Source organism: Myripristis murdjan, chromosome 1 (assembly GCF_902150065.1).
Source record: "Myripristis murdjan chromosome 1, fMyrMur1.1, whole genome shotgun sequence".
NCBI lineage: Eukaryota > Metazoa > Chordata > Actinopteri > Holocentriformes > Holocentridae > Myripristis > Myripristis murdjan.
The window spans coordinates 6,633,695-6,647,646 of record NC_043980.1 but is presented as its reverse complement, the minus strand read 5'-3'; the positions used below and the strand labels follow the sequence as shown (position 1 = coordinate 6,647,646).

Sequence of the window (13,952 nt, the reverse complement as noted above, 5' to 3'; positions counted from 1 at the left end):
CATACTTCCTGGGCAAAATCAATACAAATGGATATCCACAGCTCATTGAAACATAAAAAAAAAAAACAAAAAAAAAAACATGAAAAAAGTGTGAAAATCCCCCGTGGAGACTAATCTCTCAGTACAGTTTTGTTTTTAATACTATAATATGAATCGTTCTGGTGTGTTTAGTGTGTTTGTACCTGCCTTTTGTACGTCTGGCTGCTTTTCAAATAAGCCCATCGAGGTTTCTGCCTCACCCGCGCATGTACTTACATTTGTCTTCATGCTATTATGTCTGAATAATGTGGAACAAAGAAGAAGGAGAACACAACAGAGTGAAGTACACCGCCCACACACACACACACACACACACACACACACACACACGTGATCGTACGAACACTGGAAACTTCAACACACAAACTCCTCGGCTTCCCAAACTTCCACAAAACACCGAAACCTGATGCTTTAGATCGCCGACACGTTTTCTGCTGTCAAACTGCACTGCTGCCGCTGGATTGGTCGGTTATCGGCGTGAATGAGGAACAAACAACAAACAAAACAACAAACAACAAACAAACAAAATGAACCAAGACGTGAAAAGTGCATGTCAACATTTTTTTTTTTCTTTTTTTTTTCTGGAGAGGATTTGAGTTGTTTTTGGCAAACCACAAGGACGCTCACATTAGCACTTAGAGATGAGCCGGAGCGACTGCTAGTGCACGCAGATAGAAACACATGCACACACACACACACACACACTCTCACACAGAGTGAAGAAGAGGCACACACACACACACACACACACGTCGACATGTCGATGTGGTGTCGTTTTCTTGCTCCGGCTTGCTTTACCACATATTCACTTGCAGCCTCTTTCTCTCTCTCTCTCTCTCTCTGTCTGTGTGTGTCTGTGTCTCTAGTTCACACACACACACACACACTCACACACAAATGCACGCACACAAGCTGAGTGTGAAGGGTGGGGGGGGTCACGTTAGCAGTGGGATTGGAGCTAATTGGCGCCTTCCCAGGGATATTGTAAGTGGCACAACCACGGGGTTCAAGCACAGCTCACCTTTGACCTTTTTCATTACAGAGAGAGAGAGAGAGAGGGAGTGTGTGTGTGTGTGTGAGAGAGAGCGAGAGAGAGAGAGAGAGAGAGAGAGAGAGAGACTGTCCACTTATCTGTTTTAAGCCTCACACCGAAAGGAAAAGGGAGATGGATTGTGATTGGACTCAGCCTAGCATAGCATTGCACTGAAATGCTGTATTAAAAGGAACAGCATGGAATAACATCCACACACACACACACACACACACACACACACACACACGGTGAGGGAAAACAGGCTCCAGGTAGAGGAGCGTGGCCGCAGCAGCTGTGTTGTCGTGTGTCTTTGTGCTCGCCGAGGCTCGGCGGCAGAGATAATGTGGCGCCGCGTCTCCGCGTTTCTTTACATCGCTCCGGTTTGGGTGGCTTGCACTTCAGCTGAAGGATTACATGCTCTCGCTGTGGGCTGAGGAAATTAAAAAAAAAAAAAAAAAAAAAAAAAAAAAAACGACCTTGGGTTTCATAAAACGCTTTCAAACACCGCCGGATAAACGAAATAAATAAATAAATAAATAAGTAAATAATAAAAATGCATGGTGGTCAAGTTGGAAACGGCTCTGCTTTTTGGAGATACTTTCAGTTCTTTACCTGAGCGACCACAGACAGAAACATATACAGGAAAAAAAAAAAAAAAAAAAAAAAAAAAAAAAAATATATATATATATATATATATATATATGCCTATATATACAACATATACTCTGGCCGTATTGATTTTGTTCCTATATTCTCTCTCTTTCTCTTGCTCTGACTTGCCCTCCTCTCTCTCTCTCTCTCTCTCTCTCTCTCTCTCTCTCTCAGTAATACACTTCTCGTCCTCTTTCCTACTTCTTTTCACTGTAACACTCCCTCCTTCAGGCTCTCTTTCTCCACAACTCCCCGCATCTGTATTTAACTCACTCCCGCTTTCATGCTCTCTCTCTCTCTCTCTCTCTCTCTCTCTCTATTCAGTTTCAATTCAGCTGAATCGAGCTGTATTGCAGAGCAGAAATGTTAAAGCGTCGGAGTCTCGTGTGCATGACCTGATAAGATGTAAATCACCCGAGAAATACAGAGAGCCACACGTTTAAATTCAAAATAATGAAACCATACCAGTAAGTGCCGTATTAATCTGTACCTTCCCTGGATATTTTGAATTATGAAGTGCAGTAGCCCACCGTGTTATTTACGTCGTCATCAGTGTTCAGAGTCTGGTCCCTCTCTCTCTCTCTTTCTTTCTTTCTTTCTTTTTTTTTTTTTTTTAAATATAAAGGTTTTAAAATCTGAATATTTATGTTTAAAGCTGGGGTTGTGTGGTTTCTCTAATTTGGGACAAAAAGTTTTAAAAAAAGAGGTCACAATGCTGAAAATAACCTCTGCTTTCTGGATCGGGAGGTTTTTAGTCACCCTCTTTATTTGGTTAAATTTTCATTATTATTATTATTATTATTATTATTATTATTATTTTCATTATTATTATTATTTTAATGTTGAAGTGTTTGGTCTGCTCTGTTCCAGCTCAGTAAAGTTTGCTCTGCTGTGTTAATTCAGTTCTCTAAATGCGTATTTCTTGTTTTGTTTTGTTGTTACGGCGGGAAGTTTGGATGCTAACAGGCCAAGAGGATCAGATTATGTCACAATTTGGGCAAAATACCCCTTTTTCTGACTTCACCAGATCGAGACAAGATGTTGGACACCATTTCCACCTCTGTATGTCCAGCGGTTCAGTTCCTATCTTTAGCACGTTGTGTTAGCTTAGCATAAAGACTTGAAGTCTATGGGAGTCGTTAGCCTAGCTGCATCAAAATGAAAAATTAAACCTTACAGCAATCAGCGATCAGCAAAGCAGTCTCATTTAACGTGTGTATCATGTCTGTTTGAGACTTAAAGTTTGGGAGGGGGGTAGGAGAAGTTAATTTGTGGTTGACCTTCTTCTACTTTCAGTGATGCAAAGGTGGAAGGATAAATGTTTTCCGCTGTTACAGTTCCACCATCTAACTTCTCCTAAAGCAACTCTCTTTTTTTTTATTCCATGATCTGTATTTCAAACAGACGTGATCCACTGTGCAAATAAAACAGCTTCAGAGTTGCTGTAAGGTTTATTTGCTCACTTTGACGGAGCCAGGCTAACGACTCCTATAGACTTCAAGTCTTTATGCTAAGCTAACATGAAATGCTACCCATACTGAACCAAACCACTGGGTGCACAGAGGAGAAAATGGTGTCCGACGTCTCGTCTCAGTCTGGGGAAGTCAGACAAAAAGTGATTTTTGCTTTAAATGAGCTTTTGTCTGCCTGATTGTAATGCTGTCAGAATGTGCAAGCTCTCTTTTTTTTTTTTTTTATTCGCACACGGAGAGGGAGGGAGCGTTCGGAGGGAGCGTTTCGACGGACACCGAGGAGAAGTGAACAGTCTGTTCTACTCTTTCTCTCTTTCTCTTTTTTTCCCCCGCCTCTTATAAGCTCCCTGTCTCTCTGTCTGTCTCTCTCTGTCGTTCTCTGGCGATTTGGTTCGGACTGAAGGTTTTTAAAGGAAGTGTAGCGCCATGGCAACAGCCTGGCCGTAACCAAGTCGACAGCAGCCTCCTCTCTCTCTCTCTCTCTCTCTCGCTCTCTCTCTCTCACACACTTTCTCTCACTCTCTCTATCCAATTCAAAAGGTATTTTTTCCGCATGGCAAAATGCATTTACATTGCCAAAGCACGAGGAACACAATATACATATATATAACCTTCCTATCTGTGAAGACAGATTTGAATAGATATTAAAGTGAAATGGTTTGGCACAAGCCACGGAGAGCTTCAATTGACAGCCGGCTGGGAGAAACGTCACTCGAATCGTCCACAGTATTCACACAGGAGCAGCAGAGCCCGGGGAAATCCAAGGCGTTTGGCGGGATAGTCGGTGGATTTCATCCTGTCTGTCATTTTTGAAGTAAAACTTGCGGCGCCTTTTGTGTTTTGGGGGGAAGCGAGAATCCCCCCGGCGATGCGAGCCTCGTGCAAACCCGAACCTCGTCGTGCGCCTCCCTCCCTGCGATTAAAACCGGACACACTAGTGAGAACGCTGAGATTAGAGTCGATTTTAAGGGGTGTAATGCTGAAATCTCATCAGCCGCCTCAGATCTGACGGGGCATTCGGGTTGTTGTTTGACTCCATCGACACAGTGAGGTGGTGCAGGAGGGTTTTGTGCAATGCGTTTTTTCGGCGCCTCACGTCCAGCGTATGTATCTAGGGCAGCGGTGATTCCACTAAACCTCTTTATTATTTTCGCTTTAATATGTCGTCACAATGAGGAGACGGGAAAGATTAAGGCGGCGGGAGAAAAGGTCACGGGCAGGGCGGATGAAGTGCAGAATTTAGGGGGTTCGTTGGTAGATTACAAGCGGTGCCGGCATAATACGAGTCAGATGTGAGGCAGCTTTTAATCTCCACTGCTTGGTCTTAGTTTTTTTTTTTTTCCTAGTATAGCACATTTTGGCATTTCAGCAGATCAAAAAGGTCTGATTTTTTTTTTTTTTTTTGATGAGGGACACCAAATGATTAAGACAAAGACTACACCTTTAAAATATTTTTCAGAATTTTTTTATATATATTATTTTCTGAAAAACATGCAACAAAATTACACAATTAATCAAAACCTAATGACTAATAAGAGTAAGAAATAGCCGCTGCTGTGCACCACAGAGGGAGGGAGGAAGAGAGAGAGAGAGAGAGAGAGAGAGAGAGAGATGCTGTTTATTTCAGTAATGGTATAGTAGCACACATTATTGATGGAAAATATGTTCAAAGACCGTTTTACTAGTCCATCCTCCCATGTGGAATAAGTACACGGCTCATACATTAGTGAGCTATTTTATTTCTGTTTTACAAACGGCAAAATGAAAATCAAGTCCCTCTTGATAAATGTGTTTCTTATCAAGAAAAAAAAAAAAAAAAGCTTTTTCATTTGTGGATTCTGAAATGAAATCATTTTTCTGTTTCCATTCCTTTAATTTCTGTTTATGATAAAACAACAGAACAGCTAAACAACTCTAATGCACAATAGCCTACACGTTGCAGTACTCATTGCCTCAGTGTGCTGTTCCCTGTACCTTCTGTTATTGTGGCTCCGTCTGTTTCTTGAAAACGCTCACTGAAGCTGTCGAGTCCAAGCCTTTAGTTGATGTGTGCTTCAATAAAACTCTGTCGTCCGTGTTCTTTGTTTCGCAGTTTAATGAAAACTTTCTTATTTTAGTGCAAAGAAGCACGATAAACATGGCAAACGTGGTCAAAGACTAGCGTGCACTTCAAGAAAATTACCTAATAAGCACATGCCAGGATATATAAGAAGCCAGAGCTGTCGACAGTCATTATTAGTCCTAAATAATTACACTGCAGTGAAACCATGGTGCTGCTTATCATGTCCAACAAATCAAACACAGCAAAATAAATTATTCACAATTTACTGTATATGATATAAATGGCTCTAACGCCTTGGCATCACCTCACCTGAGGCTCTCTGGCCTCGTTCACACCGCCGGCAAATTGGATTTGTTTCTCAGATCAGATCTTTAAGACAGACCGTCCGTGCTGTAATTTGCAAGCAATCCAATCGGATTTGCGTGCCCAGGGATCACCGACCTATTGGCACGGGTTGCTATAGTAACAACGTAGGCGTCAGTAACTAAGTACGCCGGTGATGTTGCTTTCAAATTAGATATGGAAATGTGGGTTTGACGGCGTTGTTGTGTGATGCGTTGCATGTAGGGTTGCAAAGGGGCGGAAAATTTATGGTCAATTTCCAGAAACTTTCCGGAAACTTTCCATGGGAAGTTAAGCTGGGGAATTCAGGACATTTTGTATTGTCACAAGCAGACACGCATGCAAACTAATGCAAATTGAAACAATGACATTTTTGACTTTGACTTGGTAGAACTTTAATAAGTTCTTGATTAAAAAAAAAAAAAAAAAAAAAAAAAAAAAAACGTGAATGTTGAATGAAATAAATATAAACTACCTCCAAACTGGTTCAGATCCGATTTGCAAAACCGCATTTCATGTGTTTTTTGGCTTTCTAAAATCAACCTGTATACAACCCGGATATGCCAAAAAAAAAAAAAAAAAAAAAAAAAAAAAACAGATTTGGGCTGGCAGTCTGAACAAGGCCGGTCTTCATTCAGCTGGTGAAATGGTTTCTTGTTAACAGTCGTGATTTGATTTGCCTTTTGTGGTTTATGCATGTGACGATTTTTTTTTTTAGCATTACTCTGCAGTGGTTTTGCTTGTAGGCCTCATACAGGCCGTGCATGATGGAAATAATGATATTGTTGCACTGGGATGTGAGCTGCATTCAGATTTGAGCGTCAGGGTAAGGCCCATGTCTGTCTATGGTGTGATGTTTATTGGTTAGGTCTTTTAGGTGTGTGTGTGTGTGTGTGTGTGTGTGTTAGCCTGTACTTTGGCCATAGCTTAATGTAAATCAATGGTTGTCATACCCACAATAAACTCCACTTTTTTACGTGTAAAGCAGGAGGAGGGCAGCACTTCACGTGTGGTCAGCAGACCGTGTTAATCCAGGCCTGGTTGGTGGAGTCAGGTTCGTCCTTCCCGCTGGCCACGTCCTGTTCGGTCTTAATGTCTCTCTCTCTCTCTCTCTCCCTCCCTCTCTCTCGTTGAACACGGCGCTTCATGCCACGTTGAGCTCAGAATTAATGACGCGTTTCACACTATCACACTCGTGCCGAAGGGTCGAGACCCGACAGTGCAAACCACCTCCACCCAGCACACAGCAGAGATAATTCAGGAGGCTGTGATTTCTTAATGAAAACCACACAGAGAGTTTCTATGTGTGTGTGTGTGTGCATGTTACAGATACACACAAAAGCAGCTATGCGCACACATACACAGACATGCATGCCCGCTAAAAAAATGATGCACACACCCCGCACACTGAGACGCCCACGTGGTGTTTTGTGGTCTGAGGCGATGTTGTACTCGATAGAAAATTGAGCTCACCTGTCAATCACACCTCTTTATGCAGCTCACCGGCATGCGAAGTTATTTGTCACACTAATTTAATCATTCGCTATAATTAAAAGTGAATCATTTTTATGCTCTTGTTGTGGTTTTTTGCCCTCAGCTGTCGTTCCCTGCAGGCGTGACTCGATGTTGAATGAAAGAATAGGACTGCATTGGGAATTCTTGCTTGATTCATCTAGAGCTCATTTATAGCTGGTATTTAAAAAAAAAAAACACAACCTGGATCTGTGTGTAGTGAAAAAAAAAACAGGTAAATGCAAGATTCAAACACACAGCACACGTTGTGATGGGATCCTCCGGTCCAGTCCACTTCCAGAGGTGATTTTTTTCAGTCAGGCGGATATCCAACCCCGCACGGTTCAAGTTCAAGCGTATTTTAGATCCTTTAATCATCGGTGGTACGGTCTCAAACAGATTTCCAGGCCCACAGTTTGTGGAACATAAAATGACGCCACCTTTGGACCTAAACCCTGGGCGGTCACTGGCTAAATCAAACGCAGCCCGTTGGGTAAATGAAAACAAAACGAAAAAAAGAATCAAGAATAAGATGATGATTTGAGAACAAGGCAGCAGGATCATCAACATGGGCCAAAAGGACGTCGCTGTAGGTGAAAACGCCGGTTACCTGAGGTAGAGATGTTATGATCGCAGGTAGAAACACCTTCGCCGTGGGCCGAGAGCAGTGTTCATTTCATTGACGAAGACTGTGACGAAAAGTATTGCTCAACAAACCTTTTTCACGGACGAAAACTAAATAAAAGCGAAATAAAAAGTCAGATGTGATGACGAAGACTGTGACGAAATACAACTGACACTTTAGTCAACGAATAAAAACGAGAGGAAAATGTTAGGGAGGGACGAACGGAGAAGAGGTCCAGTCAGAACTCCCCTTTCTGTGGGACGAGTTGGGAAGAAATCCAATCAGAGCGAATCTTTTGAGGGCAGGTTGATCTATGTGAGATCCACAGTCACAGGAGGAGGAGAAAGACGAGTTTGCAGAACTTTGCATAGTTTTGAGGACGTTTTCACGACAGTTACATTATGGTTATCTATTTCAATAATATTGTACTTCATCTTGAAAGAATGTCATATTCAGGGAGAATGCACATCTTTTTCAGGGAGCATGTATATTTTTCAGGGAGAGCGGGCCTTATGCTTATTTTATGCGAGATTATCTTTTGTGAAAAAGCCACGGTTTTGTATGTTTTTGACATTAACCCTCCTGTTATGTTCACATTTTTGAACATCTTTAATGTTTGGGGTCAATTTGACCCCTGCAGTTTAAACTTCCACAAAATTATTATAACTAAAATTGTTATCACAGTTTATGTGTCAGGTACTTTATGTTTCTTTGTTGATGACCTAAATAGCCCTTTGAATAAAACATAACTCCCCACCACCCCCATTTATACACCCAGAATTCCTATTATGCGACAATGGAAAAATATGCAAATCACCATAAAATCTCACTGATTGATCTGAAATTGGAAAGAAATATTGATTTTTGGTGTTTTAGTGGCTTTATATTATTTCTAAGTACAGATTTTTGTTATTTATAACCAATGCGTTACAAAGTGTGAACAGGACATTGAAAACATATCATCATGTCAATTTCATCTTTACCAGGTAGTGCCCATTACATTAGGAACACTCATTAAATATGAAGCAAAAAAAATTATGTTAATCATTCATTTAGAGACGTCAAACATTGGCTGGGGTCAAATTGACCCCAAACATAATAGGAGGGTTAAGAATAAAATAAAATACATGTTTTGCATTACAACCATTAAATCTGTGTCTGTATTGCATATTCAAACCTTAATACCATTCCATAACAGACTGATGGAGACTTCCAATGACTGGAAATTCTGTAGAAAAATTTAATCGACTAAAATCTGCTAATATTTGGTCTACTAAAACTAGACTAAGACTAAAAGATTTCAGATGACTAAAATACGACTAAAACTAAATGGTGTGTTATTCAAAAGACTAAGACTAAATCAGAATTTGCTGTCAAAATTAACACTGGCCGAGAGTCATCATTATTATCATTATTATGGGTATCGTGTGGTTTTACTCTTAAAGGCAGAAGGAGTTGGTTTGTTGGTTGTGGTTTGTAAACAAAATATTCAAAGATGGCTCCTCCTCCCTGGCTTAGCAAACCGCTGGCAGCAAGTTTTTTTTTCCTAGGATGGCGACGTAATGGAACCCACCGCCTTAAATGTAACGTCAGCATCCTAGGGAAAAAAAATCGGGTCAACCCGGGATTCACTCTCGTCGTCTGCTCTGCGTTTCGTCCAATTAGATTTCCCTTTTTTTTCCCCCACATCCGCGATTTTCCCGGCTTCCTATTGGATGCCGTGCTGTTGAGCTGGCGCCGTGCTGCGCTGTGATTGGCTGGCTCATCAGTGATTATTTTGATATGAGTTTATAAATTGTTTTTTTTTTGTTTGTTTGTTTTTTTTTAGGAAAATCTGCTCCTTCTGCCTTAGAAGAAAAAAAAAAAAAAACTACAACCGGGACTTATTGTCATTCATGACATATTCTTCTTTAAATTATCCAGTTACGGTGCAACAGCCTAGTTTCCCCACGGATATCACAAAGGTTCAATCTAATCTGACTCTAATCTAATAAAACTGCATTTTTAACATCAAACAATCCATATATAATCCAATATTCAGTCAATGGGTTTGACACCCCAATTCAAGGAAACGGCAATAAATTAAAGATGGATATTTGTAATCTGTAAATATCGCTGGGGAAGTCACTGGTAAATATCGCTGAAGATTTAATTAGCGCTGCCTAATTAAATTCACCACGTTTACATAATCAGGGAGAGGGTCGGCTGACGTGGTGGGAGCAAAGCGGCCAGGAAAGGTTTTTTAAACGTCGATATTGACACAGATACCGACATTTTTCAGTCAAAGTCACAATTCAAACAGCCTTAAGACATTAAACCTGCAGATGAACGCAGAAAAGCACATTTACATGATTGTTATTTGTGGGGGATGTAATCAATATATGGACCACCAGCGCGGAATCGATTCAAGCCGCAATGAATATTCAGTCAAAATGCGTCCGATCAGAGGCGAGAGAGGCCGATAGCCAAGTATTAATAAAAAAAAAAAAAAAAAAAAAAACAGGAAATATATTGACAAGCTGATGTATCGGTGTTACCACGGCGATATAGGTCCATACGCTGGGAGCACATCGATCGAGTTGGATGATACTGAGGGATCGTGAGAGGATTTAACTGTTTCCTAACCGCCCTCTCTCTCTCTCTCTCTCACTGTCTGTCTGTCTGTCTGTCTTTCTTTCTTTCTTTCTCTCTCTCTCTCTTCCAGACTGCGAGCCTGAGGAAGTGTCTGACTGGTCCTTTGACGAAAACTGTCTCTTCTGCTGCTTAAGACGCGAGAAAGTCAAGGTGAGCAAAGACGCCAAAGCCAGCAAAGTCTCCAAGTCTCTCTCTCTCTCTCCCTCTCTCTCCCTCTCTCCCTCTCTCTCTCTCTCTCCGCTGGCATGACTAAATCTCAGACGTGCTCCTTACCTACGCACTGTGCAGGATGTCAGCTTTCAAAACCCAACAAAAAGTTTCATGGAATCAGACTCGCTGCTCGGAGGTGATCATTTGGTGCCAAAGCGTGAACTCGGCCACGTTATATAATCAGCGGCGTCTAAAATAATGCAGCTGCAGACCCGAGAGCGCCGAGACACACAAATCATCATCCAGCGAGCCGGGCGAGCTGTGTGTGTGTGTGTGTGTGTGTGTGTGTGTGTGTGTGTGTGTGTCCTCTCGAAAGCATACATATTCTAATGACTTATGTCCTGAGGTGATGTATACAAGTGGACTCTATGTCTTCTGTGCATGTGTGTGTGTGTGTGTGTCTTCGTCTCTCACTTTGCCTCCTTTTATAGTATCTCTCTCTCTCTCTCTCTCTCTCTCTCTCTCTCTCTCAGGATAAAATGCTGGTATTTTACGTTTCTCCAAACTGAGGAAACATTGAAATGTCGTGTTTTCAAGTTTCGTGACGCGGTATAGATTTAGCAAAAAAAAAAAAAAAAAAATGCTAAAATAAATTTTAAAAACGAACCAATATTTTGCTTTTAGCAGATGAAGGTTCAAGTCCCATGAAAAGCGAGAGCCGTGTTTGTTTGTAGCTCTCGTTAGCCAGCTGATCTTAGCGAATGTTAAGGAACACTTTGAAATGTGAACCGTGACCTTTTCCCAACCTCGACCCAGTAGCTTCGCTGGCTAACGAGCAGTGTTGGGACCAATTACTCACAAAACTAATAAGTTACAATTACTAATTACTTCTGTAAAAAAGTAATTTTGATTACTACTCAATTACTGCTGCAGAAGAGTAATTCAATTACTGGGGAAAGTAATTTTTAGGATTACTTTTTTTCTTTTCTTAAATCCTCTTATTAATGCACATATTTTTGCGCTGCTGTTGCAGTGTGGACACTGCTGTCAAATTTAATCTATCATTGTCAGTGTTGGCCACGTTACTTTGAAAAAGTAATACATTGTAGTTTAAAGTAGTGATGCCAGCTTGTCTAGGTGGGGAATTGAACTCCCTGTCTTCTGTACGGCAGGCGGAGATACTATCCACTCTGCCATCAGGGAACACATGTGCTTCTTGTAATTTGTGCTCATTCTCCATGCATGTTGATAAGTTACGAAAAACTGCAAAGTCCGACCGGTTTGAAAATTGACACACCGCTTTTTCTCCACAAGAATAGGATAATAAAATACTACTAGTACTACTACTACTAATAATAATAAGTATTATTAGTAAGTAACGGCTAGTAATGGCGCATTTTGTTGTCAGTAACGGTAACGGCGTTGTAAAGGGGGAAACAGTAATTTCTTTGATTACTCGTTACTGATAAAAGTAACGCCGTTAGTAACACCATTTATTTGTAACGCCGTTACTCCCATCACTGCTAACGAGCGCGGCTAACAGAGCAAATGACAGCGGCTAAAGAATAAGGTGACCAGATTTCTCAAATGAAATCAGGGGACATTTCCAGCTTTGAGGTTAAAATAAATAAATAAATAAATAAATAAATGTTATACTGATGAAATAAAGAAGCAGGGACATTTTTAGTTCCATTTATTTTAACCAAACAGACCAGCAAAAAAACCACCAGCATGTGCCAAGAACGCATATTTTACACATTCCTCTGATCGTTTAACGACCATCAATCAGATATTAACCAGATAAACCTAAAATAAAGTACGTTACACAAAAAGCAAGAACGTGACCCTTCATTGGGTCAATAATTAGCTATTGATAGAACCGCCTGTCCAGTTCAAAATAAATGAATAATAATGAATAATAATAAATAATAATAATGAATCAACATCTCTATGCAGATACAGTGGTGGAAAAAACGTTTTCGGACACCCCATGCATTTGTGAAATATTGCATTAAGAATCACTCTTAGGTCTTCAAGTGCAATTTCTTTTAGTACAGTCACAGCCAAAATACTCAACAAATCCTTAAAAAGCCATTAAAAACTTCAAATTGATTGGTTCCATAAAAATACATAAGAAATTTTGAGTATTGGGTCATTTTGGTACCAGTGATGAAGGTCGTTCTTTTTATTAAAAGACACAATTTTTGTTGCCAAGCTTTGTGTCTATATAAAGCAGCACATTTGAAAGTTCTTCAGACACAAAAATGGCTAAAACCAGGAACCTAACGCAGGAAACACACCTGAAGATAAAGATTAAACTGTCAAGAATTTAGTTTTGTTAGTTTTTCTTGTAAACAATAAACAAAAAAAATATAATTTGTATTTGTTTGTATCTGTCTAATGCAGCCACACCTTTTGAAACACAAAAAAGATTTTTCCACAAATATTTCATGATAATATTTGAGATTGTGTAAAATTTTAAGGGTGCCCGAAAACTTTTTCCCACCGCTGTATGTTGTGGATACAGTAGAAACCTTGTCCCCTGCATGATGCCTTATGTGGTCCTGGTAGTCTGGGATGCTGTCCTGGTGTACACACTGTGGCAGCAGCAGCCTCCTCCTCGAGGTCAGGTCGGCAAATTCACGTCCGGTTTTCAGGCGTCATGTAAAAACGTATCTTTTCTCAATAAGCAAGATTTAGCTCCTGCAGACCGGGGGTTCAAGTCCTCTGTTCCATGAGAGTCGGGTTTGTTTTTAGCTCTCGTTAGCCACCTAGCAAATATTTAGGAACGTTTTGAAATGGTAATTTTAATGACCTTTTCCCAACCTCAACCAAGTCGTTTTGGTGGCTAACGAAGCTAAAGTAGCTAAGAGGCTTACGTTAGCTGGCGGGTGTTCGTCTAAACTCGTTTAAAAACAGAAAACTGAATGCTTTTTACCGTTTAGATGAACAATTTCAGTTTTATCACTGTCCTCAGTACTAATGACTTCATCTGCTCTAGTGGCCTAATTTGCGTTCATCACTTCATTTTATTTTGTTCCAAAGTCCCCCTTTTTTTTTTGGACTTATTTTTATTTGATGTCATGTAACTTGTTTTTAATTTTACTGTCTTCATTTGTTTTTAACCTGTTTTAGTTTTTATGGGCAGCACTTTGTTGTATTTAAAGGAGCCATATAAATAATCTGACTTATGACTTGTAATGTGATTTTGATGCAGGCTCCGACAGGCTAAATGTTGACATGCAACATATTTTTGGTCTCAAAGTTTGTGTGTGTGTGTGTGTGTGTGTATGTGTGTGTGTGTGTGTGTGTGTGTGGAAGGGGGGGGGTTCTCTGTTTAAAAAAGTAGAATAACCAGGGTTTCCGCTACATGTACTTCATCGTGGCGCACCGCCACGGCAAAATAAAAGCCACCACACCTTCGGAATGATG

At 40.5% G+C, this 13,952-nt stretch overlaps 1 protein-coding gene across 1 annotated transcript in view; it reads left to right on the top strand.

Annotated features, from left to right (window-relative positions):
* The window catches only part of lcor (ligand dependent nuclear receptor corepressor), a 116,182-nt gene that overhangs the window by 65,693 nt on the left and 36,537 nt on the right, over positions 1–13,952 (top strand). Inside the window, exon 3 of the mRNA XM_030061195.1 lies at positions 10,441–10,520. Within this exon, the coding sequence (XP_029917055.1) occupies positions 10,441–10,520 (80 nt within the window). The remainder of the gene's footprint in view (positions 1–10,440; positions 10,521–13,952) is intronic.